Raw genomic sequence first — 25030 nt, forward strand, 5'->3', positions numbered from 1 at the left:
TTTCTTTCACAGCCCTTCAGTTAAGAACACACAATCCAGAGCCATAGAAAATGATGGTAAGTAGGAATTAAATCCTTTCCTTGAAAATAATACACACAGTGCCACCTACGGGCACAGCTGACCTCTGCAGCTCAACCATCCGTATACTTAGTAATAAATTGGCCTGTTCCTGTGTAGATAATGAAAGCAGCACAGAAGCCGTGTGTGTGTGCATGCATACATTATGTGCTGTAAAGTTGCCTCCAACTTATGGTGACCATATGAATTAATGATCTCCAAAACATCCTATTATTAAGAGCCTTGCTCAGATCTTGCAAACTGAAGGCCATGGCTTCCTTGATTGAGTCAATCCATCTCATTTATGGTTTTCTTGTTTTCCTGCTGCCTTCAACTTTTCCTAGCATTATTGTCTTTTCCAGTGAATACGACTTCACAGAATGTGAATTCTCATAATGTGACCAAAGTACGATAGTTTCAGTTTGGTCATTTTAGCTTCTTTGGAGAGTTCAGACTTGATTTGATCTAGGACCTGTTTATTTGTCTTTTTTGTGATCCATGATATCTGCAAAACTGTCCTCCAACACCACATTTCAAATGAATCAACTTTCTTTTTTAGACTCCTTCATTGTCTAACTTTCATACCCATACATGGTAATGGGGAATACTATGGTACGAATTATCTTGATCTTGGTCACAGTTACACATCCTTACACTTAAGGATCTTTTCTAGTTCCTTCATGGCTGCTCTTTCCAGTCTCAATCTCCTTCTGATTTTTTGGTTGCAGTCTCCTTTTTGGTTGATGATAGAGCCAAGGAACAGACAATCTTTAACAGTTTCAATTTGTTCACTGTGAGCCTTAAAGTTGTGTAATTCCTCAGTAGTCATTATTTTTGTCTTCTTGATGGTCAGCTGCAATGCCGCTTTGGCACTTTCAGTTTTAACCTTCCTCAGTAGTCATTTAAATTCTCACTATTTTCTGCCACTAATGTGGTGTCCTCTGCATATCTTGAATTGTTATTGTTCCACCAATTTTCACTCCACCTCTATCTAAATCTAACCCGGATTTCCTTATTAAATGTTTTGCATATAGATTGAACAGATAGGGAGATAAAATACATCCTTGACTGACACCTTTGTTAATTGGAAGCCATTCTGTTTCTTCATGTTGTGTCCTAATGCTAGCCTCTTATACAAAGTAGAGGTTGTGCATTAAAGCAATGAGATGTTGTGGCACACTCATTTATTTTAAAACCAATCATAACTTTTCATGATCCACATAGTCAAAAGCTTTGCTATAATCTATGAAACACAAGCTGATTTTGTTCTGAAGTTCTCTCATATGTTCCAGTTACCAATCTAACTTTGCAAAATGATCTCTAGTGGCTCTTCCTTTTCTGAAACTAGCTTGAACTTCCGGCATTTCTTGTTCCATATATTGTAAAAGTGCTTACATAAGAAATTAATGTGATTGTCTGATAGTTGCTGCAGTCTTTGATGTCTCCTTTTTCATCATGCCATCCACACCATGCCATCCAAGATGGCGACCGGCTGTGAGGCTCGGGTGCTGAGCTCCCCTGTGGTAATGTAGTTTTCAGTTGATTTTAGGGGGTTCAGTTAGTTCCAGCAGGCAAGTGCAATCGAGAACAGCATATTGTACTCGGCTGCTGTGTGGCACCAGCATTGAGGGCTCCTGAGGGCTCCTGAATCAAGAACAAAGAACTGGGAATGCCGGCGCCTTTAAGCATGGCTCCCATCTGTAGTGAGGCCCAGGTGCCACAGAGCTGAGCAGAAAATTAAGCGGAGTTCCCATGGCTGACCCCAGAGCAGAGCCAGGTATTCCCAGAGCTCCACCCGGCGCCCCAGTCGTGCTCTCACCAGGCAAAACGCTAGGGAATTGGATTTAGGCTGTGAGGCATTTGCAAGCTATTTTGCAGATAAAGTCTTGGCTCTCCGCCGCGACCTCCCCACCACAATTGATACAGTTAGGGAACTTGAGGCCCCTTGCGGGTCTTTGGTGCCGGGTTTAGTGAGTTTTGACCTACTCAGCCTGGAGGAAGCTAACAGGCTACTTGTATCAGTGTGCCCAACCACATGCGACCTGGATCTGTGCCCCTCCTGGCTTATTAAAGCTGGCCACAAGGGGTTTCGAGGTGCACTGCAGGAGATTGTCAACAAGTCCCTCACAGAGGGACGGTTCCCCGGAGCACTCAAGGAAGCAATGGTCCGCCCTCTCTTGAAAAAACCATCTTTGAACCCAGCCGAATTGGCCAACTATCAGCCAGTTTCCAATTTGCCCTATTTGGGCAAACTCATTGAGAGGGTGGTGGCGTCACAGCTACAGGGTTACCTGGATGAGGCTTCCATCCTCGATCCCTTCCAGTCCGGTTTTCGCCCAGGTCACGGGACGGAGACAGTGCTGGTCTCTCTGACGGACAATCTCCGTAGGCATCTGGATCGAGGTGGTGTGGTGGCACTGGTGTTGTTAGATCTGTGGGCTGCATTTGACATGGTTGACCACCAGCTGCTGGTCCGCCGCTTCACTGACGTGGGGATTCAGGGGCTTGCTCTTCATTGGTTTGCCTCTTTTCTCCAAGGTTGGGGACAGAGGGTGGCGATTGGGGACCAGCGGTCCCGAAGGCACTCCCTTGAGTGTGGGGTGCCCCAGGGAGCTGTGTTGTCCCCTATGTTGTTTAACATCTATATGCGCCCCCTCGCCCAGATTGCCCGGAGGTGTGGGCTTGGGTGTCATCAATATGCTGATGATACCCAGCTCTATCTGATGCTAGGCGGCCAGTCGGACTCTGATCCCAATGACCTTCATCGGGCATTACAAGCTGTGGCTGGTTGGCTCAGACTGAGTAGGTTGAAATTAAACCCGGCAAAGACGGAGATCCTGGGCCTGAGTCGGACCGGTTTGGGGTTGGGGCTCCCGGCCTTTGGCGGGGTGCCGTTGGTGCCTGCGCGGGAGGTTAGGCGTTTGGGGGTGCTCCTGGACCCCTCGTTACCGATGGAGGCCCAGGTGGCAACCACTGCCAAGGTGGCCTTTTACCATCTGCGGCTGGCTCAGCAGTTGGTCCCCTACCTTGACCGTGATGACCTGGCCACTGTGATCCATGCGACGGTTACCTTGAGGCTGGACTACTGTAACGCTCTCTACTTAGGGCTGCCTCTGTCGCAAATCTGGAAGCTGCAGCTAGTGCAGAATGCTGCGGCCAGGCTGCTGATAGGCCTCGCTAGGCGAGACCACATCCGGCCTGTGCTGCAAGCACTGCACTGGCTGCCGATAGCATACCAGATTCGCTTCAAAGTGCTGGTTCTCACCTTTAAAGCCCTGAATGGCCAGGGTCCAGCTTTCCTGAAGGACCGCCTCTCCCCGTATGTTCCCCCAAGAGCACTAAGATCAGGGCGTCTCCTCCTCCTGGAAGTTCCAGGCCCCTGAGATGTGAAGTTTGCCCCCACTAGGGCCAAAGCATTTTCAGTGGCGGCTCCTACCTGGTGGAATGAGCTCCCAGAGGAGATCCAGGCCCTGCAGGACCTTGTGCAGTTCTGCAGGGCCTGTAAGATGGAGCTCTTCCGCTAGGCCTTTGAGTAGGAGCCGCCACCGCCACTATTCCACCATTGTGGCATTGTCCTACTGTTGTTTCCATCATATAGGGCAACTATCGCCTGGCAGAATGCTCATAGAACAGCGCTACTGGAGACCACGCTAGAGACAGCTGGCCGCCGCACTGGGTTCACTGATCTCTTGTTCTTACTTTTTGTTGTTCTGCTCTATTTCTTTACACTGATTATTATATGCAATATGCAAGTCTCTAGAATGTTGAATTTAGACTTCGGATTCTGTTTCTGTCACCTTTTATTTTTTGCTTCTTGTCTATCTTTAGCAATTTTAAGAGTTTCATCAGCCAGTTTTCATTTCTTTTAGCTACAGGACCAGTCTTTGTGCATTCTTCCTTGATACTATCTCTGGTTTCAGCCCATAGTTCTTCTGGTTCCAATTCACTTACTTAGTAATGCAAATCTGTTCTTTACATGGTCTTTAAACTCTTCATGAATGTTGTTTATATTACATTTTTGCACTATGATGTTTTGGTGTTTTTATTCAGCTTTATTCTAATTGTTGATATTAACAATTCATGGTCTGTACCACAATTAGCTCCTGAATCTGTTTTAGCAAAGAAAATAGAGCTTCTTGATCTTCTGCTTACAATTATGTAATCTATTTAATTTCTGTATTGGCCATCTGGTGATGTCCATTTATACAATTGTCTGTTTGGTTGCCTGAAACATATTTGCAATGAACAAATTGTCTTGACAGAACTATATAAGCTGCCGTTCTGCTTCATTTCATATTCCTAGCCCAAATTTTCCAATGACATTTGATTCTACTTTGCTTTCTATTTCTGTGATCAATTTCTTCCTGGACACTTGCATTTCAACATTGGTAGTTGGGGTATAATCTTGAATGATGATTATGTTGATAAACTTTCCATGCAGTCTGAATGATATTATTTGGTCAGACTTTGCATTATAGCCCCTGAATAATCATTCTACATCTCACCTCACTATTAGAGCAATTCCATTTTTTCCTGTATTTCCAGAGTAAAATACTTTGTAATTTTCTTACTTAAAATGTCCTAATCCAGCCCAGTTTAGTCCACTCACTCCCAGGATTGCAATGTTTAAATGCTTCATTTCTCATTTTACAATTTTGAGTTTACCTTGATTCATAGTTCTTAATACATCTGATATTCCTATTATATGTGTCAAACAGTTTTGGGATTTCCTTTTGCATGCCTTCATGTCAGCAACTGAATGTCATTTGGGCTTTAATCCAGGTGCATCTTTTAGAATAGCACTATTTATGTTTGTTCTCTACTCTTCCCCAGGAGCAAATTGGGTGCCATCTGACCTGTGGGTCCTGTTTTCCAGCACTATATCTTCTTTCATTTTTGGTTGTACCATCATAGGCTTTTCAGGGTATGAGATGATCAGAAGTGGTTTATCATTGCCTTCTGCGTAGTACTAACCAGGGTTAGTTGAAATGTCACTGCCATTATCTATTTTAGATCCTCCACCAGTGTCACATTCCATTATTGCTGCTGCCCAATAGCTTCCCTTCAAAGATCCCTCTACCCTCTCCATTCTCTTCTGCTGATGTGGCCATTAATTCCTGCAGAGGGTGGATGCATCTTAATCTGGAATCTCAGTTTACACCATTCTGCCTTGCGTGACTCTGCTAGGACTTTAGCTTCTTGACAGAGTGTAAACTCCTTACAGTATCATTCTCAGCTTCATGAACACACTCAACCTCCCTCACCACATTAAGTGGTACGTCCAAGAGGGGGAGGCAGAGAAGGTACCCACAGCAAAGATCTTTGTACACTTAGAGGAATTCTCAGATTGGCAGAAAAGTCTAGCTTTGTAAAGGAACCCAAAGGGAAAAGAAAACAAAGCACCACAGAAACTAACCTGATGAAGATTAAAAATGCTGCAGACCGGACAGAATGTTGAGATCAGCTGAGTTGGGAGGAGAAATTAGCTTTCTTAAGCTCCAGAGTTCACAGAGGTCCTGAAGGGAACCTTTTGAGTGGATTTTACAAATTATCCTTCACATAGGGTTGCCAAACTCCCAGAATTACTGCTGATCTCCAGACTACAGAGATAATATTTTCATGGAGAAAAGGGCTGCTTTGGATAGTGTACTCTATGGCATTATACTTAATCCCCTCCCCAGACCCCTCTTCCTCCAGCTCCACCCCCATTAATTTCCCAGCCTGGAGTTGGCAACCCTACCCCACACAAGTCTTCCATTGAGTTTTAATACCATTAATTATCTCTGCAGGGGGGGGGACGACATGGTGTTCTTTTCTATCATTCAGGCACCAGTCCTAACTATAGGATCACTTTTCCCAACCAGTTTTTCATAGTTGGTATCCCAGTGGATATATTCTGCAGTGTTCCCTCTAAGCTCCACAGTGTTGTGAGAAGAAATTCTACCCAGTGTGAGCAAGTCTATATTTGATTATTATGTAAATTATTTTAGAAGATTATTTTCATAATCCTTTAAAAATCTCAGAATGAATTCTTTTAAACTATATTTTAAGAATAATTTAAACATTATAAGAGAAAACAGAATCAAGTCAAATTTCATTACACAAAATGTTGTCCTTTATAGGGGTAGACCAAGCCTCCAGAGAACAGGTCTACCTGCCCCTGCCTAACCTAACAAACAGGAAGTTGCTGAAATATTACCAACCTGCCCAAACTACTTATTTATTCAGATATTTTTATCCCACTTTCCCCCTATGACTCAAGGCAGCTTACAAATCATACTGAAAAGCATAATGGGGTGTGCCAAAAAAATCATTTTTTTCTGTTTCAGTTATAGCCTATGGGGAGCATTATAGTCAATGGGCCCCATAGGCTATGATGGAGAATTGATCCAGGAGTATCTGGGGCTCTGGGGTGGGCTGTTTTTTTTGAAGCAGAGGCACCAAATTTGCAGCAGAGCTGCTGATGCCTCTCCTCAACACCCCCTCCCCCAAGTTTCAAAAAGATTGGACTCTATGGGCCCCAGAAGGAGGTGCCCCCATCCTCCATTGTTTCCTATGGAAGCTGGCCTCTGAAATGTTTAGGGTTCCCAAATCCCCCCCGGGGGTGGATTTCCCCCCGCTTTCAAGGCCTGACTTCCGCCCTGCGCGGAATCGGGCCCGGGGGAAACCCCACCCCCGCGCGCGCGTCACCCGGAAATGACGTCGCACGCTGGGGGCGGGGCCACGCCATTTGAGGGGAAAACAAAGAAGTTTTTTTTATAACTAATTCATAATCATGTAATTAAGTTCATAAACTTTTTAAAAAGAGAGAACCAGTCAGCTCTGAGAGAACATGAAATAATTAGGGTGAAAGCAGAAGAACAAACAAAACAAAAAAGGATCCTGCAGCGGCACAAAACGTATGGAACCAGTTTTCCCTTTTTTTAAAAAAACACCACACCACTCTTTAAATTAGATATTGCACCAGTAAGATCTGGATCTAAGTAGAATTACTGGATTTGTGGAGAATGTGTATATTTTGTCGAAGGCTTTCACACCCGGAGTTCATTAGTTGTAGATTTTCTGGGCTGTATGGCTGTGGTCTTGTAGGACCTGATGTTTTGCCAGCAGCTGTGACTGGCATCCTCAGAGGTATAACACAGAAAGATGGAGTACTCTCTGTGTCAAGGTGAGAAGAAAAATGGTAGGCAGGTAATTTATATCTACTCAGGAAGGTGGGGTAGGGCTGAGTCATTATCTTGTAGGAGTTCCCCAGACTGTGACATGCTAATGGAGGAGCTTTTCTGGGGAGGTTCTTTTGCATATGGATTGGCTGTTGAAATTCTAATTTATCTGTTGTGCTGTTGTAAGATGTGGAACATTTTATGTTTTTCAGGTCAGGAAACCATGCCCTATTTATTTTTAAACTCTCTTCTTTCCTGTTGAAATTATGTTTATGTTTATGAATTTCAATGGCTTCCCCGTGTGATTTGAAAAAACAAACATGAATTTGAAAAAACAAACAATCAAAAAACATGAAAGACACTGCAGACTGGGCCATCCTGAAAAACCAGCAGTGGCTGAACATAGCCTCACTCAAACAGGACACAGTATCTTCTTCCAAGACACTGAAAGGCTGGATAACTCATCCAATTACCATGTCAGATTACACAGGGAAGCCATTGACTCCTAGCAGGCTGTCGCTTCTCCAACAAGATTTAGTCACATTAACATCAAGAGGAGCATCTGGAGGAAGGAGGCCTCCAACCCAGTCATGTGCTGTTATTGCTAGACTTGACAGCGTCGTTTGACACAGTCAATCATGATGCTGGCTCACTGCCTCACTGACATGGGAGTTCGTGGGACAGCCCTGAAGTGGGTTGTCTCCTTTCTCCATGGTTGGGGACAGAGAGTGGTCCTGGGAGAGAGGATCTCCCCCCAATACCCCGTGGTATGCAGGGTCCCCCAAGGAGCCATCCTCTCCCTGATGTTATTTAACATCTATATGGGTCCTCTCACCCAGCTTGTGCAGAATGTCATGCTAGGGTGCCATGCTGATGACACTCAGCTATACCTGTTGGTGGACAGACAAATGGACACCACCCTAGGAAACCTAGCTGAGGGTTTGGATGCTGTGGTGAGGTGGCTAAAAGAGAGCTGGCTGAGACTAAATCCAGAGAAGACGGAGGTTCTCTGGCTGGGTGGGGAGATTCAGGACTTGGGTGCCAACTACTAGTTCTTGTCCATGTGCCATTAACACCAGTGCAAAAGGTCAAGAACTTGGGTGTGTTTCTGGATGCCTTCTTATCAATGGAAGCCCAGATCGCACGTTGTCAGACTGGCGTTTTCCAACTACGCCAGAGCAGCAGCTGGTCCCTTACCTGTCTTGCTCCCTCCTGGCTACTGTAATCCATGCAACAGTCACCTCTAGGCTTGATTACTGTAACTTACTCTACGTAGGGCTGCCCTTGAGACTGATCTGGAAATTACAACTGGTCCAAAATGCAGTGTGGCCTGGATCCTTACAGGGACTCCATTAACCGCACACATTCAACCTGTGCTGCACTGAATGCACTGGCTCCAGATTGAGTACTGGGTCAGGTCCAAGGTTTTGTTTTTAACCTTCAGGGTCCTAAACAGTCAGGGACCAACGTACCTGCAGGACTGCCTTTCCTGGTATGTGCCTCAGAAAGTGTTGCACTCAGGAGAACAACATCTGCTGGAAGTCTCTGGCCCAAAGAATGTCTGGCTGTCCTCAGTCAGAGACAGGGACTTCTCAGCCCTGGCTCTGACTTGGTGGAACTCTTTGCTGAATAACATCAGGGTCCTGTGGGACCTGTTACAGTTCCACAGAGCCTGTAAGGCAGAGATGTTCTGCCAAGCATATGGCTGAGGACAGCAACAGGGTTTTAACAGCAAACTGACCAACTGACTACCTCTCACCTTTCTCCCCCACCAACAGGGTGCAAATTCATAATATGATGTCATATAGGTCTATACTCTGTATATTAGTGGTTGTTTTTAAAATCTTTGTATTTATTTATATATATAAATTGATGAACTGTTTACATCATTCTGTTGTCTTCCTCTCTGAGCCCACTTCATGGGGTAGTATAAAAGGGCAGTATAAAAGTTTCAACAACAACAACAATTACCAAGATTGCTGAGCATCACAGGAGCTGTCATTATGAAGATGCTGTCCCATTCTGATTTTTTGTCTAATTCAATATAGCAATGACAGTTTGGGGATGAAATGATACTGTTTTTTTTCACTATCTGCTTGTGTTCTAGAGCCAGATGTCAAATCTGCAAGTACTATACTTGGATCTGATGAAGAATTAGAAAAAGAGGAGGAAGAGGAGGAAATGGCTGAAGAGAAGGAACCCTCAGTTTCTTCATCTCTGTTACTAGAACTAGGTGAAGCAGTAAAAGATATCCCACCTCCCTTTCTGGAACCCTTGTGGTCTTATGGATGTTATCTGACTAAAGGCAACAGTGTGAGTTGCATGGCTTGGAACAAATTGAACCCTGTAAGTGTCCCTTAATCACTTACTTAACTGTACATCTGTCAAAGTCAAAATTATATACAACTTTACAACCAAAAATTTCCAAGACGAAGCAGGGGGGCATATGCAAGGAAGCCCATCTTTAGGGAGAAACTGAATTTGGCGTGGAATTAACCCGTGGTATCTGACTCCTACTGAGCCACATAAAATTTGCCCACAGTCCATCCCTAAATGCTAGAAGAAGTACAACCAAATAGGTACTTTCTTCCATGCATTGTAGAAATGCCCAGTAGCCCAAACATACAGGGATATGTTTTTCCTAAATGTAGCTCAGTCTTAAAGTACTTCGCTGAACTCAGCCTGATCCTGCTATAGTTTATGGATCAAACCATTCTCTCTGTCCACACACACACCTGCCAACTATTAGTAGCCAAAATTTCTTGGGTGAACAAGTAGAAAAACCAGCCCCCTCTCATATACAAAGAATGGATTGAAGGTGGAAAATGATGATAGTCTATAAATTAACTTGTCATATATGGGCAGCAAAATCCAGTGATCAACTAGCTACCAGTGTTCCCTCTAAGCTGAGTTAGTGTGAGCTACAAGTTGTTAGCCTCCAGCTCACACATTTTTGTCTTAGTTCAGGAAGGATGGCTCCAGAGCAAGTAGCCAAATCGCTCACTCACAATGCCAGTAGCTCACAAAGCAGAAATTTCGCTCACAAGACTCCACATCTTAGAGGGAGCACTGCTAGCCACTGAATATTCTTTGCGGTCACCGGATCACCTTTCTCAGGAATTCTGACACAGTGGGGGAATGAAACTGTATGCCTCAACAAGACAAGTGTCATGTTTGTTCAGGAAACATTTGAAATTTTGCTATGAGCAGCGATCTTGAACTTCTGTATTCTGTTTAGATAAACATTTGATCAGACTTATTTGATCCATTTGTTTCTACACACCGTATTTCTCACAACTGTTGCACACTCTATGTTTTCCCTCTCTCTCTTTCCAACTTCCCCTCCTCTTCTTCCTTCTCTGGTCCCAATTTCAAATAACTTTGTATTATGAATAGACACTCCAATATGAAATTTCACTCACATAATGATTTGCTGTTAACAATTACAATGAAAATAATGTTTGTCTGCTCTTTTAAAAAAGAAATGACCAAGAGAAGGAAAGTAGCTTGTGTTTGTTCTGTCTCCAAAGAAAGTCCATCTGCAGGATTCCCAGTAATTTGGAGACTTCTGTCAGGAATAATTTAGCTTCCCTCTGGTACCCATGACACCATAACAAACACAACAGGACCACGGTGTATGAGATAGTAAAGATTCAAAAACAAACCAGACCAGAAAAAATCCAATTCATGTAATATGTCAAAAGATAGTAAACAATGACTTGACTTGACGAGCAACCCGGTTAAGCCCATTTCACATGTCATCTTCTTCAAAAGTTGAAAACTTCATTGGTGTCTTCTGTACTTTCTATTTCTACTACTGCTATAGTTTAGAACCTATATCCACAATCAAATTTTACAAGGGAAAGCCAGTCCTTTTTCTTTGGTGCAGTTGGCAAAAAGGTTCTTGGAGACGTGTGAAACGGTGATGTTGTATTTCCATGTAACATAGCGATTTGTAATTAGCACTTTATCCACATTGTTGGGTACATATAAGTGTGAAGTGAGTTTTCTGGTGTGGAGATTATCCTGCTGTATGTATTGTGTGTATGCTAATTGAGCTGAACTGTGTCAACAGAAAAATGAGTCAAATATAGTCTTAGTTGGTAAATTTTATTTTGTACATTTAGTTGTTTGACCTTGAACACAGTGTTTTTTTCTATATTTATGACCCATTAAACCAGGCAGAAAAATACTGTTCAAAAGAGACAGAGTACAAAACAGTGCCAGCAGTGTTTTTCCAACACACACAGTAACCAGCAACAACACGGTGGTGTCTCATAAGAAGCTATTCTTGTCCTTAGGACTGCGTACACAGCATTGAATGAAACTTGAATGAGTCCAGTTCAGTTAATTTCTTGTGCTGTCTTTCTTCATTTAGCTCTCTTGATACTCTGCTGATCTCCCTACTTCTTTCCTTCCAATAGCACATAGGACTTGTAGAGTTTTTCCAGAGCCTCATTTTTTATTCATTTCTTCACTCTCTAGCACTATCCTCAGTTTCTGTCCTTCTTTTCAACAGGCCTCCATCCTTTCCTCAAATTTCTGCTGATTCTTTCTTGAAAATTAATCTGCCTCTGGGCTTGATTCCTTAATTTCCAGCACGACATCTATTTCCCCTCAGTCTTTCCTCATGCTGCCCATTTTGGGTTTCTCCCCCACAAAAGGGTTTTCTAGCCAAATCAGCTTTGCATTTTGCACATATAAAATGTAAACACTACCTTTGTAAACACTCTGTTGTTTCAGTTCCTTAATAGCTAGAATGTCTGAGATGGTTGCATGACATAACAGCAATTTTAACCAATCACTGCCAAATGTTTTACCACCACCACCAAATAAATTCCTTTAAAACAGAGAAAGTAGCAGAACACATGGGAAGAACTAAAGGGGAAAGGCCTAGCTGTAAAGATGACAGTAGGTATAATTTTTATTTTTATTTTAAAAAGCAGTGATCTGAACCTTACCAACAGGTCAAAGCCCTGTGCTCTATGCTTATAGTTCTCTCCCCCCCTTAATTAAATCCAAGAGGACTCAAAGGCTGTGACTATTTCAATAGATGGTTGTTGTTTAGCAGTATAATCATTTGTGTAACTGATTTTTAGGACCTTTTGGCTGTTGGTTATGGGACATTCCGTTTTAAAGAGCAGAAGACAGGCTTGGCTTGCTGCTGGTCACTGAAGAACCCAATGGTAGAGTATATAATATTTTGTGTCCTCCTCCTGCTAGACATTTTAACCCAAGTAGTGATCTTCACTGTAAGATTTTGCAATGATTTAGTAGGAGAGTTCACTTTTACTCTTGAATTCCTGAGGACCACCTCTGCTTTAACCATAATTTATAAATCAGCCTCTATCTGTGCCCTGGGAAGCATCATTAGCTTCCTCTGTATCTAGAACCAGCATATGTCATACTTCACAGGTAGGAGGAATCATGTGAATCAAAATATAGGATTCAAAAGACAATTATTTTTTATTGCATGAAAGCAATGTCCATATTTTCAAAACTGCCCTGTGACGTATGCAGAATGGATGCAGTGCATTTAAGTATCCTTCAGCTCCACACATGTGCTGTCACACCAAATGCACCCGCAGAACAGTGTAGACCAGTGCCATCACCATGCATGTCTCATTAATGGCTGGATCTCCACATAGCAATGCATGTGTGTATTTAGAACAAGTTAGTGAATGGCACAGACATGGCACAACAATTTCAGCATTGCCTTCATGCATGAGTAAAAACCTCATGTATGTGCACTAACAGCAAAAGCAGCTTATGTGAAATGTTGTCCTTGTTTTGCATCTCGTAATTCTGGGAGCTGGCTAAAAGGATAACATTCTTGCCAGTTGGCAAAAACATGAAGGAAAAAATACCAGCTATTAGAAAGGTTTAGTATGCAGGGGTCTACCTTAGCGATTAAATTGTGGGGGAGGGAGGAGTGTTATGGACACCCTCAATTAATCCTGGCCAAATAATGCCACGCTATAACCTTCTGAAACAAGAACTATGGGGTCCATTAGAAGAAGGAGCTCTGCCTCCTGTAATATGAGCACTGGTCTGCTCTTAGTCTGCCTCAATGGTTTATTCTGATTTATGTGCAGTTTCAAGGATGAGTCACATTCAGAAAGGAAGCGTTCTCATGCTATATGTATAGCTATGACTCATGCAATACAGTATTTGAAAGAAACAGGAGAAATTATTAGGAAAAGTGTTTGTTTTTGGCTACTATGTGATGGCCAGGGCAGTGTTTCAGGGTACCTGGGCTTCACCGTGTATGATGTGGAAATGCTTTCTTGGTTAAAGCTGCCTTCTCTTTTCTTTTGTTCAGTGGCCAGAGCGCATCTATAAGTGCAGTTATGGGGTAACTGCCTTGGATTTTTCTGTTGCTAACCCAAACCTCCTAGCAGTTGGGATGTTCAATGGGACAATTGCAGTCTACAATGTTCAGACCCATCTTTCTACTTCAGTTTTAGATACCAGGTATGATCAAATATGTATTGCTGGGCCATCTCCATAGCTTCTTTGGGCATTACAATGTTACATTTGTAAACAGAAGATGTTTGGGTATAGAAGATATATATTGGTTGAATGTGGGGAGATAAGTAGGACAACTTTCCTGATACTGGTTCTTTTCCTGCAGATACGGGACTTTGACTGCTAAGGTATTGTGTAATGGCTTTCTCCATCACTGAAGGAGAGATTCTTTCCCCGTTGATTCCAGATGTGGGATTTTTCAAAACAGCTATTCTTGCTGTTGGAAGTCTTCAGATTCCAGGCACATAGGGTCAAGTGTAAAGCTTTGGCGAAACAGCCCACAGAGTAGATTGATTATTCTATCTTCCCCAAACTTAGATTTTAGTTAGAAAACCCTAACCCTAACCCTAGATAGAAACAATAACAAATAACAGTATGGATGTAGCCAATTAATATCTCTTCAAAGTTCTGTTTCTTATCCCCTCGTCCTAAACATATCTAGATGTATATAAAAGGCTAGCCGTGATCCTGACGACTCACCTTCTAACAGATTGGGCCAGCCTTTCAAGGTCATTTGCATATGCAGGCTGATTGGGCCTTGCTCCATGCCAGACATCATTCTCCCCCCCCCCATAGCCAGTCGGAACACAGAGGTCGTTTGCATATGCAGCCTGATTGGCCCTCTCCTCCAACATTCTAAAAAGTTTGCTTTTGCTGTTGCTGTTGGGAGTCATTGAACATGTCCTGAGGTAAAATACATCTCCTAATCTTCCCCTAAATGTTAACTTGGGTTACCAGTTTCCCTGTGGGGCCTGGAGATCTCCCAGAAATCACTGCACCCCAGCCACAGCACATATTTCCTCTACAGAAATTTCCCACCTATTACAACTGATATCCAGATGACTGAGATCAGTTCTCCTGAAGATAATGGCTACTTTGGGCAGTGGATTCTATGGCATTATACCCTGCTGAGGTCCCTCCCCACCCCAAACCCTGCTCTCCCCAAGCTCTACCCCTCAAATCTACAGGTATTTCCCAACCCAGTGTTGGCAACCCTGTAACTGGCTACGGAACCACTTTCCAGACTCTTGGAACCCAGAAAACATGGCATAGGAGAAGGTGCTTTTCTACCTTAGCTGCCACTGCATACCCCCAAATTAACATAAATCAGGGGTGGAGGGAACCATACCTGTTACCATGCGGCTCTCCTCCCATACTACCCACTTGGGGTAGCAAAATGACTTGAGACAGCCCTGCCTTATAGCTAAGGCAGAAGGAAATAAACATGGCTCACCTCCCTCTATTTTCTCCTTCCCTCCACCACCCCACCAGACACAGTCAGGACACTCACCTGGAGTTTCTTTCTAGAGCTTGTTATATTTCTTTCCACAATGGGCCTTACTCCTAGTTTTCTAATAGTGTGACGATAGTATAAGTCTTTAAATATTACAACACACTGAAGGTTCTAAATGGAGTACTGACAGTTGTCAGTTGAGCAAGAGCAGTTAGAACTGCTAGAGAGGTAGACATAAAAGCATCTTGTGTATGGTGTTAATAAGCTACCTTTCATACAACACTGAAGGTAACACAAGTAGCACTGATTATGAGGGACATACATCCAAGGTCAAAACTGCTGCTGAAGTCTTTAGTTGATTTCCTTCCCCACTCTCCATTAACTGTCCTTCTAAAATGTAATCACTGATGAACAGAAGTGTTGGTGAGTCAAGGCCAGTGCCCCATCTAGAACTCTCTTTTTGGCAGTAGCTTAGCCATCCAGATACTGAGAGAAAACTCACAAGTAAAGGATAATGAAGATGGCTATGAGTTGCTTGTCCTCTGACTGTATAACCTGTGGTCTGTGTATCTGAAGGTTGCTCTTTGAATGGAACAGTGTCAGGTGTATGTTCTGAAGAAGTGACTAGTGACTCACAAAAACTCATATTCTGCCACAAAATGTGTTAGTCTTTAAGGTGCTACAGGACTATTGCTCTTTTCTACTGCTACAGACAGACAAACATGGCTACCCATCTTGATCTAGGTATATGTTCGTAAGCTTATATGCTGAGGTTTCTTGTATGCTGCTTTCCCTTCAAGTACATTTACCCCTTCACAGTATTATTTAGTTTAAAAGGTCTGTGCTGCCTCTCCAGAGAACATTAGCGAGCAGCTTCCAAAGTAAAACATTATACATATAAAATGCATAATGTTATTGAAATTAACAAAATATTAGAAACTAAGCATTTAAAACTCTTCTAAAGCATAATGCTGCTAATGCCCGCCATCTTGATACAAACTGTACCAGCACTTTATATTATACTAGGAATGAGGCCCATTGTGGAAATAAATACAACGAGATCTAGAAAGAGGCTCTGGGAGAGTGCCCTGGCCTTGGGCACTCAATGTCAATTTGCTGTGGCGACCTCAGCAGAGTATAATGACACAGAGTCCACCATTTTCTCCAGAGGAACTGATCTCCTCTACCTGAAGAGCAGTTGTAATTTTGAGTGATCTCCAGCCCTCCCCTGGAGATTGGCAATAATGGTTCCCCAGGAGGAAATGGCTGGTTTGGAGGGTGGAGTCTATGGCATTGTACCTGTCTGAGATCCAACCCCTCTCCAGGCTCTACCCCTCAAATATCCAGGAATTTCCCAAGCATGAGTTGGCAACCCTATCTCCTTCCCAGCCAACCATCAACCTACTGCTATCTGCCCCTCTGACTTCAGCTTTCCATCTCCTCCCTCCTCCCTCCTGGAGAACAGTTGTAATTCTGAGTGATCTCCAAGCCCTCACCTGGAGATTGGCAACAATGCTTCCCCAGGAGGGAATGGCTGGTTTGGAGGGTGGAGTGTATGGCATTGTACCTATCTGAGGTCCCACCCCTCCTCAAACCTCACCCTCTCCAGGCTCCATTTTCCTCCCCTGCAGCCTCTACCGTGCTCTGAAGTCCTGACTACTACATCACACTGGCTGTCATAGGGGATCCATTTTAGCAGGATATAAGGACACAGCATCCACCATTTTCTCCAGGGGAACTGATCTCTGCCACCTGGAGAGCAGTTGTAATTCTGAGTGATCTCCAGCTCTCACCTGGAGATTGACAACAATAGTTCCCCAGGAGGAAAAGTACAGTCTTTCTCTGCAATGGGAATCAAAGTAGCTTACATCATTCTCCTCTCCCCCTTTTGATCTGCACAACAACCCTGTGAGGTAGGTTAGGCTGTGACTGGTTCAAAATCACCCACTCAGCTTCCACGCAGACCCTGCTCTGAAGCACCAACTGTTCCGCCATATTGGCTGCAGTATCACCTGGTATCACAACTGAACTCCAGACAACAGATCTCTTTCTCCCCCTCGCTGTAACCACGAACTGCCCCGCCATATTGGCTGCAGTATCACCTGGTATCACAACTGAACTCCAGACAACAGATCTCTTTCTCCCCCTCGAGAAAATAACTGCTTTGGAGGGTGAACTCTATGGCATTCTGTTCAGCTGAGGCTGCTCCCCTCCCTAAACTCTGGCTTCCGTAGACTCTATCATAAAATCTCCAGGAATTTCCCAACCTGGAGCTGGCAACCCTAGTCAGGATGGGCCCCAATTAGTTTTCTCCTAAAGACCAAAATATGTGTAGAAAGGGTCCCCCCCCCCGCCTTTTACTGACAGAACCAAGCTTGGTTGCATAGCAACAGGCACTGAGTAGGGTTGCCAGCTCTGAGTAGGAAATACCTGGAGATTTGGGGGTGGATCCTGTGGAGGGCAGTGTTTGGGGAGGGGAAGGACTCAGCAGGGTATAATGCCATAGGGTCTACCCTCCAAAGCAGCCATTTTCTCCAGGGGAACTGATCTCTGAACTGAGAGCCAGTTTGGTGTAGTGGTTAAGTGTGCGGACTCTAATCTGGGAGAACCGGGTTTGATTCCCCACTCCTCCACTTGCACCTGCTGATGTGACCTTGGGTCAGTCACAAGCTCTGGCACAGCTGTCCTTGAAAAAGAGCAGTTTGTGTCAGAGTTCTCTCAGCCCCACCCACCTCACAGGGTGTCTGTTGTGGGGAGGGGAAGGGAAAGGAGATTGTCAGCCGCTCTGAGACTCCAAGTGAAGGGCAGGATATAAATCCAATCTCTTCTTCTCTCTTCTTCTCTGTCATCTGGAGATCAATTATAACAGTGGGAGATCTCCAGGTCCCATCTGGAGATTGGCAACCCTAGGGGAAAGTCAGCCACACAGCAGGGGGTTGAAGAGAATGGTTTGACGGCTGCTGGCCCACGTCAGTAGCCAGCCAGCAATGGTGGAGCCAAGCAGGAGAGACAGCCATTTTCACAGTTTATTCTGACAGGAAAGTGGCCAAGCTGGCAGTGGGTGGGGGAGAGGGTTATGCTGAAAGTCTGTGAGTGGTCTAAAATCACCCACTCAGCTTCCACAGCCTGGGTCTGGCAGACCCTGCTCTGAAGTGCTAACTGCTACGCCACAGTGGCTGTGGTATTGGCTGGTATCACAACTGAACTCCAGACAATAGATATATCTCTCCCCCTGAAGCAAATAACTGCTTTGGAGGCATTCTATTCAGCTGAGGCCTCTCGCCTCCCCAAACCCTGGCTTCCATAGACGTCAGCACAAAATCTCCAGGAATTTCCCAGCCTGGAGCTGGCAACCCTAGTCAGGACTGGCCCCAATGAGTTCCCCACAAAGGCCTGGAAAGGGCTTCATTGCTTTGCCTTTTTACTGACAGAACTAAGCTTTGTTGCCTAGCAACAGCCGCTGAGGGAGAAGTTAGTCCTACAGGGGAGCCAAGCAGGAGAAGTGTCTTTGTCAGGGGAGACAGCCATTTGGCAGTTATTCTGACAGGGAACAGTGGCTGAGGTGGCAGTGGGCAGGGAAGAGGAGCAGACCCAGCCCCCAGCCAATAACATGCAATTACTCTTGAGTGGTGGTTGATGGGCCAATGGCTGATGGAGAGTACAGCACAGCCAATGGGAGAGCTGGAAATGGCCAATGCGTCAAGATATATATATATATATAATATTATGTTATATTTTATAATTGTATTGTTATGATATTACTCAATTTTGTTTTAGCTGTTTTATATACTTTATGTAAGCCGATCTGAGCCTGCCTTTGCTGGGAGGGTGGGATATAAATGTAAATAAATAAAAACAGCATAAAGACGTTCACAACAATGTGTATAAAACCATTCCCAGGCTAGAAGTAGATTGTAAAATAATTTTAAAATATTGATCTCTTAATTAAAAGCCTGGGTTAAAAAAGAATGATTTTAGCCTGGCACCTAAAAGAGTGTGTGTGTGGGGGGGTGCCAGGTGTGCCTCAAGTGAAAGGCAAATCCACAGGCAAAGTGTCACTTCTGGAAAAGCCTTGTGTCTGATTACCACTTGACTCATCTCTGCAGGCAGGGGCACAGTGAACAGGGCATAGAAGGCAGATCTTAGTTGGTGGGCTGGACAATACTATTATGTTTTATGGTGTGCATGCAGTAGTTATGTTTTGTGTGATTCTATTTCTACAGTGAATCTTTTGACAAACACTTAGGCCCAGTGTGGCAGCTGAAGTGGGTAGAGCAGGACAGGGGTACCACAGGAGAAGACAAAGGAGAGATATTAGTATCCATATCAGCTGATGGCAGAGTAACTAAATGGTTTATTCGAAAAGGTCTAGGCTGCACGGGTAAGTGTGGTCTTCTTACATAAAACATCCTACAATAGTCATTTGGGGTGATAACTGAGGGGCAGATGAAGACACTAAAAATACAGAATTAGACGCATGGGGTTTGATCCAGCAGAGTGGCTGTGGCATGCGTGTGATGTCTGAGTAGTACAGTCCTTGTGATAATGGGCTCATCCTGGGCCTCAGTACTTGCCTAGGGTTACCAGATGTCCTCTTTTTGGAGCACATGTCCTCTTTTTTTGGTATCCACCCTCTTCTGGGCTCTTTAAAAAAAACTGATCAAAATGTCCTCTTTTGGGGTTGGAAGGTCATGAAGATTCCTAGTTAGTAGCAATTATCACAGCTTAAATGGTAGGGGTATTTAAATGAGATTTTTGTCACAGGAATCACTTGTTCGAAGTAGTCAGTCAGGAAATATGTCCTCTTTTTTGCTTTTCAAAATATGGTAACCCTAACTTACCTCATCACTTGCCATACAACTGTCGCATAATCAGGTGTCCTAGGGTGTCCTAGCCATTGTCCAATGTATTTCCTCACATGGGGGTTCAAAGGCACCAACTACCAGTCTAGACACCTCTGGGGTCTTTCTTGTTGGTCACCAAACCATTTCTAGGCCCTCTGTTAAACAAATGGGAGATCCAGTGATCTGTCCTCCTTATGGTCAGGCTCTGCTCCTCCTTTTGGCTCTCTAGCCAGGAGCTTCCTGAACCACATGCAGCCTGGCAGACACTGTATATGCTCCCCCTGCTCAGCATGATGGCATCATTACATTCTTTCAAAGATCACACCACTTCTGGGTTCTGCTGAGTCACTTTTTGTGAGGCTTCCAGGGGTCAGCCCAGACTTCAGCTTTGCTGCCACAGCCCCCCATCTCATGCGTTGAAAACAATACCCATAATTTGATCAGATGTTTGGCATAGAAGTGCTGGCGACAGGAGTCTGAAGCCAGTTTACTACTGCTCCCACTCCTGAAAAGCATATTGGCAAGAATGTTGAAGTATTACATACATACATCCAGGGCTCTAGTCGGGGGGGAGCTCTCAGGTACGGAGCTCCGGAAGAGAACCTCTAGGGGGCGGGGTGGTCATGTGGTGAAGCCCCGCCCCCTTCTTTACCCCGCCCTCTGCTTCGATCCGGTGATGTCAGGGGGTGTGGCCTTCTGTCACTTCCGGTGATGTCAGGGGGCGTGGCATATGCAAATAAGTTATGCTAATGAGTTATGCTAATGAGCTCCGGCAGCTCTTTTTCTACAACAAGACCCCTGCATACATCTCCTGATACTGGATGGGAAGGGAGCTATGTGCGGAGCATCTATTTGCATGAAAAAGTCACCATCCATTTTGGGATATACATGCAGAAACATGCTGCCATATGCCTGAAGGCCCTTGCTGTATTGAGGATAATGCTTTGATATTGGCAATTAGCAAGCAGCAATTTCTAACATCTGCCTCTTAGCAGACAAATAGAGTTTGCAGCAAAGGTGTGTGTAATGATTCCATGTTTTGGTGTGTGTGTGTGTGTACTGTAGTACTGTAAAAAGAGTGATAGAGGGAGATGAGTGTGCTGTGATTGGCTGATGACTGAGAGTGTGGGAGGAGATGTTCTGAGAGGAATCTGTGTGTGTTTTATGAGAGAGTTCTGTGTATGTGTCTTTGGAAAGTGAAGTGTGGAAGAGTTATGAAGAGAGTCTGTGTGACTCTAAAGGTTTTGTGAGAGAGTCTGTATGGCAAAGAAACAAGTAGTGTCTAAACGGTGTGGTTAGCCAAATGTTTTATCTTGTGTGCCTAAGACAAAGAGCTTAGCCAGTGTGGCTACATATATGAGAGAGAGATGCCTGTCAGCGTGGAATTTTAGTGTCTGAGAGACTGTGTGTGACACCTTGCCAGTTATATTTACAAGTTCCTTTTTCCAGAAACAGTTCAAGATAACCAGAAACCTATTTTGTTCTTTATTCAATAAATCAATTTTTGTTTAAACATATCCCAGAAATCAGTACAGTCTTTCCTCTGGGCCACATAGTCCTCTGAAGTGCCCAGACCCTGGGTCATACTACCAAAAGAGAGAGAATTGAATTTTTTAATTCCTGGTGGCAGCAGAAAACTACCAAGTGTATATACACAGAGGGTGATTTAAAGGAAAAGCAGTCTCCCCCAAATAGTAAGGATGCCACAGTGTGCCTGATCAGAGAGAAACAGTCACTGTAGCACTCAACACTGTGAAACTCAACACATTATCCATCTATACATTATCCATCTATTTGCATTATCCATCTATACAGACCTAATGAAACTAAAGCGAACAGCAAGTGAAAAGAGAAAAATAGGAGCAGAAAAGAGAAGCGAAGCACTGATATCTCGACAAGCTCCTGGACTGTGCTTTGACTTCCATCCAATGGTAAATTTATCTTTGCTAATATTCTAGTTCACACCAGCTGGCCTGACATTTTTTTCAGGGTTTGTAAGACATCATGCCTATGATAGCAAACTGATTGGTCCTGGGCAGCTAGGTAGTTATCTATCACCCTATCTACCTACCTACAGGTATATGGTACATCTATCTACCTACAGCAAGAGAGATTTTATATTCTTCCTTTTCTGTTCTACTTATTTGTTTATCCAAAACATGTTTTAATCTAAATATAAGATTTAATATCTTATCTCCAAAAATAGCCACATCTCTTCAGACTCAAGGCAGCTAAAAGAGTAGCAAGAGCTGCAAGCGCAAGGAAACTTCAGAAGCATCCATCAACAAGATAAAAACAATGCACAGTTAAAAATGAAGATAAAAAGAGCTTACCCTCCACCAAATGCCCTTTGGAACAAAACCCTCTAACATCTCTTCCTGAATGCAGCCAGATGAGCAGCCACTCCAGTAGGCTATTCTGGAGAAATGGACCTACCATAGCAAAAGCCCATGACCTAACTTCTGCCATATAGACAATCCTAGGAAAAGGCACCATAAAGGGAAGACTGCCTGAATAGCATAACTGAAACATGGGAATATACTCAGTGATGTGGCACAGTAACTATGAGGGCCCCAGGCCATGAAGGGCTTTAAAGGTGATAACCAGTACTTTCAATTGAGCTCAGAATCAAATCAGTAACCAGTGCAGTAGACACAGTACTGTGTTACATCTTCTAAGGAGCTGACCCTAGATAGTCTCACTGTCACATTTGTACCCATTAAAGCTTATGAGATGTCTTTAGAAGCAGCCTCACATAGAACATATTACAATTGTCCAATCTGAAAGGTACAATAGCATAGATCAGTGTGGCTAGGTTGGCAGAGTCAAGTTAAAGGACCAGATCATGAGCTAGATGTAATTGAAAGAAGATGCTCGCCTGGCTCTTTTTGTAGCAGGAACTCCTTTGTATATTAGGCCACGCACCCCTAATGTAGCCAATCCTCCAAGAGCTTACAGAGCTCTTCTTACAGGAGCTATTGTAAGCTCTTGGAGGATTGGCTACATTAGGGGTGTGTCGCCTAATATGCAAATGAGTACCTACTACAAAAAGAGCCCTGGCTGCTCCTGAAAACAACACTGACCTGTTTATCCATTGACAAGGCCAATGTATATTAATGTATACTTTGAGTTTCCCTCCATTAAAATCTTGGCATTCCACAAAGAACAGAGCAAACTTGCACCTGCAGTGAACATTCTCAAGATGATGCCCAATACTGAATAAATTAAAGCTGTTGATTTTATTTCAGGACACCAATACGTACCTTGCTGGAACTGAAGAAGGCTATATTCACAAATGCTCTTGCTCTTATAATGAGCAGTACCTGGAAACTTATAGAGGACACAAAGTGAGTAAAATTTAACAAGATTTGGTCAGATAGATATCTCTCACACACGTACACAAAACACACGAAAGGTACCCTTTACATATTTCCTGACATTTCTGAGAGATGCTTAAGAATATAAGACCCCAGCTGGATTAGACTAGCGGTCCATCCAGCCCAGCATACTCTCACAGCAGCCAATCAGCTGCTGTCATGGACCAGAGTGCAGACAAAGAAATACTAGTCAACTTCTGGAAGGATGGTCTTAAATTTCCACCTCCTTGTAAGAGAAGCAGTTCACCCTCAGCCTCTGTTAGAACATTTTTTTAAAATTTATTTATTATCAAATTTATACCCCACCCTCCCAGCCAAGGCCGGCTCAGGGCGGCTTACAGAAGGAGTAAAAACAATAGGTAATTTAAATAATCTTAAAACCATATAAAACAATTTCAACATTAAAAGGTGCTAGCAAATGATAACACCAATAAGTTATTAGAAGGTTAACAGATTAAATTAAAATTAGGATGGCGGTCAACCTTCAGTATACCATCCTAGTGGTTGACCCAGATCTAACATTGTGCAGCTGGCACAGGCTGTTTTGATGACTTTAGGGAACATGGTTCTCCCTCGGAGCGGCTCCTAATTGAAAGCTTGGTGGAAGAGCTCTGTCTTGCAGGCCCTGCAGAACTGCATAAGGTCCCACAGGGTCCTGATCTCTTCTGGGAAATCATTCCACCAGAGAGAAGCTTCCACCAAGAAATTTATAAACTTCTTTCATGTCCCCTCTTAGCCCACTTTCTTTCTAGACTGAAAGTCTCAGACTCTCCAGCCTTTCCTCTTAGGAAAGGTGCTCCAGCAAATTTAGCCTTGATCATCTTGGTTGCCTTCTTCTGTAGTCTTTCCAGCTCTACAATACCTTTTTTGAGACATGGCTACCAGAACTAAACAGAGTATTCCTAATTATGCTGCATCATATCTTTATATTAGGGCATTATAATTTTTGTTATTTTATTTTCAATCTCCTTCCTGTTAATCTCTAGCATGGAGTTTGCCTTTTTCACATGGCTGCACAGTGAACATCTTCAGCAAAGTCACAAGATCTCTTTCTTAGCCAGTTCTGACCCCATCGGCATATATTTAAAATTAGGACTTTTTGTTCCAATGTCCATCACCTTACGCTTTCCCAGGCTGAATTTTGTTTGCCTCATGGTTGTGCACTCATACAACTTAGAGATCCTCTCTCTTCAAAGTCTGCTTTGACGTTTACCATCCTCAATATCATCTACAAACTTGGCTACTATACTGCAAACCCTCAATTTCCATTAATTTATTAAGAAATTAAATAGCACCACTGTCAATACTGATCCCTGTGGGATCTGCACTGCTCATTTCCCCCTATTGCAAGAACTGTACATTTATTACTGCTTATTGTTTCCTGACATTTAGCCAATTTTTTATCCATAGGTCCTGTCCTCTTACACCATGATTGCTAAGCTTACTTAGAATTTTTTGATGAGGTACCTTGACAAAAGTCAAGTATATAATGGCCAACTATATCATATCCACCAGATAACCTTTAGCCACATGTTAACCTGCTCATAGAGTTCCAAATGGTAGGCAAGGCAGCACTTCCTTTGCAGAAACCGTGCTGATTTCCCCTCAGTAGGCTTTGTTCCTCAACATGCTTAATTATCATAGATCAGAGTATGGACTCCTCTCTGTTAGGCAAAGAGACCAAAGACTTAAAGGAGGAGGCAACTAGATACCTAACACCATGCAAAAGGAGGCATTGAGATACCTCCAGGAGCCTCCTTGGATGTGCAGGAAGAGCCCCAAGACTTTGAGTCAGCCTTCTTATCCTGGGATACAGCCTTGCACTCT

General features: G+C 43.6%; 1 protein-coding gene across 1 annotated transcript in view; it reads left to right on the top strand.

The window, feature by feature from the left end:
- WDR78 (WD repeat domain 78) overlaps nt 1-25030 on the top strand; it is an 88094-nt gene that overhangs the window by 46164 nt on the left and 16900 nt on the right. Inside the window, exons 11-16 of the mRNA XM_015415783.1 lie at nt 9328-9566; nt 12320-12406; nt 13543-13694; nt 19206-19363; nt 21642-21757; nt 23075-23173. Of these exons, the coding sequence (XP_015271269.1) occupies nt 9328-9566; nt 12320-12406; nt 13543-13694; nt 19206-19363; nt 21642-21757; nt 23075-23173 (851 nt within the window). The remainder of the gene's footprint in view (nt 1-9327; nt 9567-12319; nt 12407-13542; nt 13695-19205; nt 19364-21641; nt 21758-23074; nt 23174-25030) is intronic.

Source organism: Gekko japonicus, unplaced genomic scaffold, assembly GCF_001447785.1.
Source record: "Gekko japonicus isolate JY-2015 unplaced genomic scaffold, Gekko_japonicus_V1.1 scaffold20, whole genome shotgun sequence".
In the NCBI taxonomy this organism is placed as follows: domain Eukaryota; kingdom Metazoa; phylum Chordata; class Lepidosauria; order Squamata; family Gekkonidae; genus Gekko; species Gekko japonicus.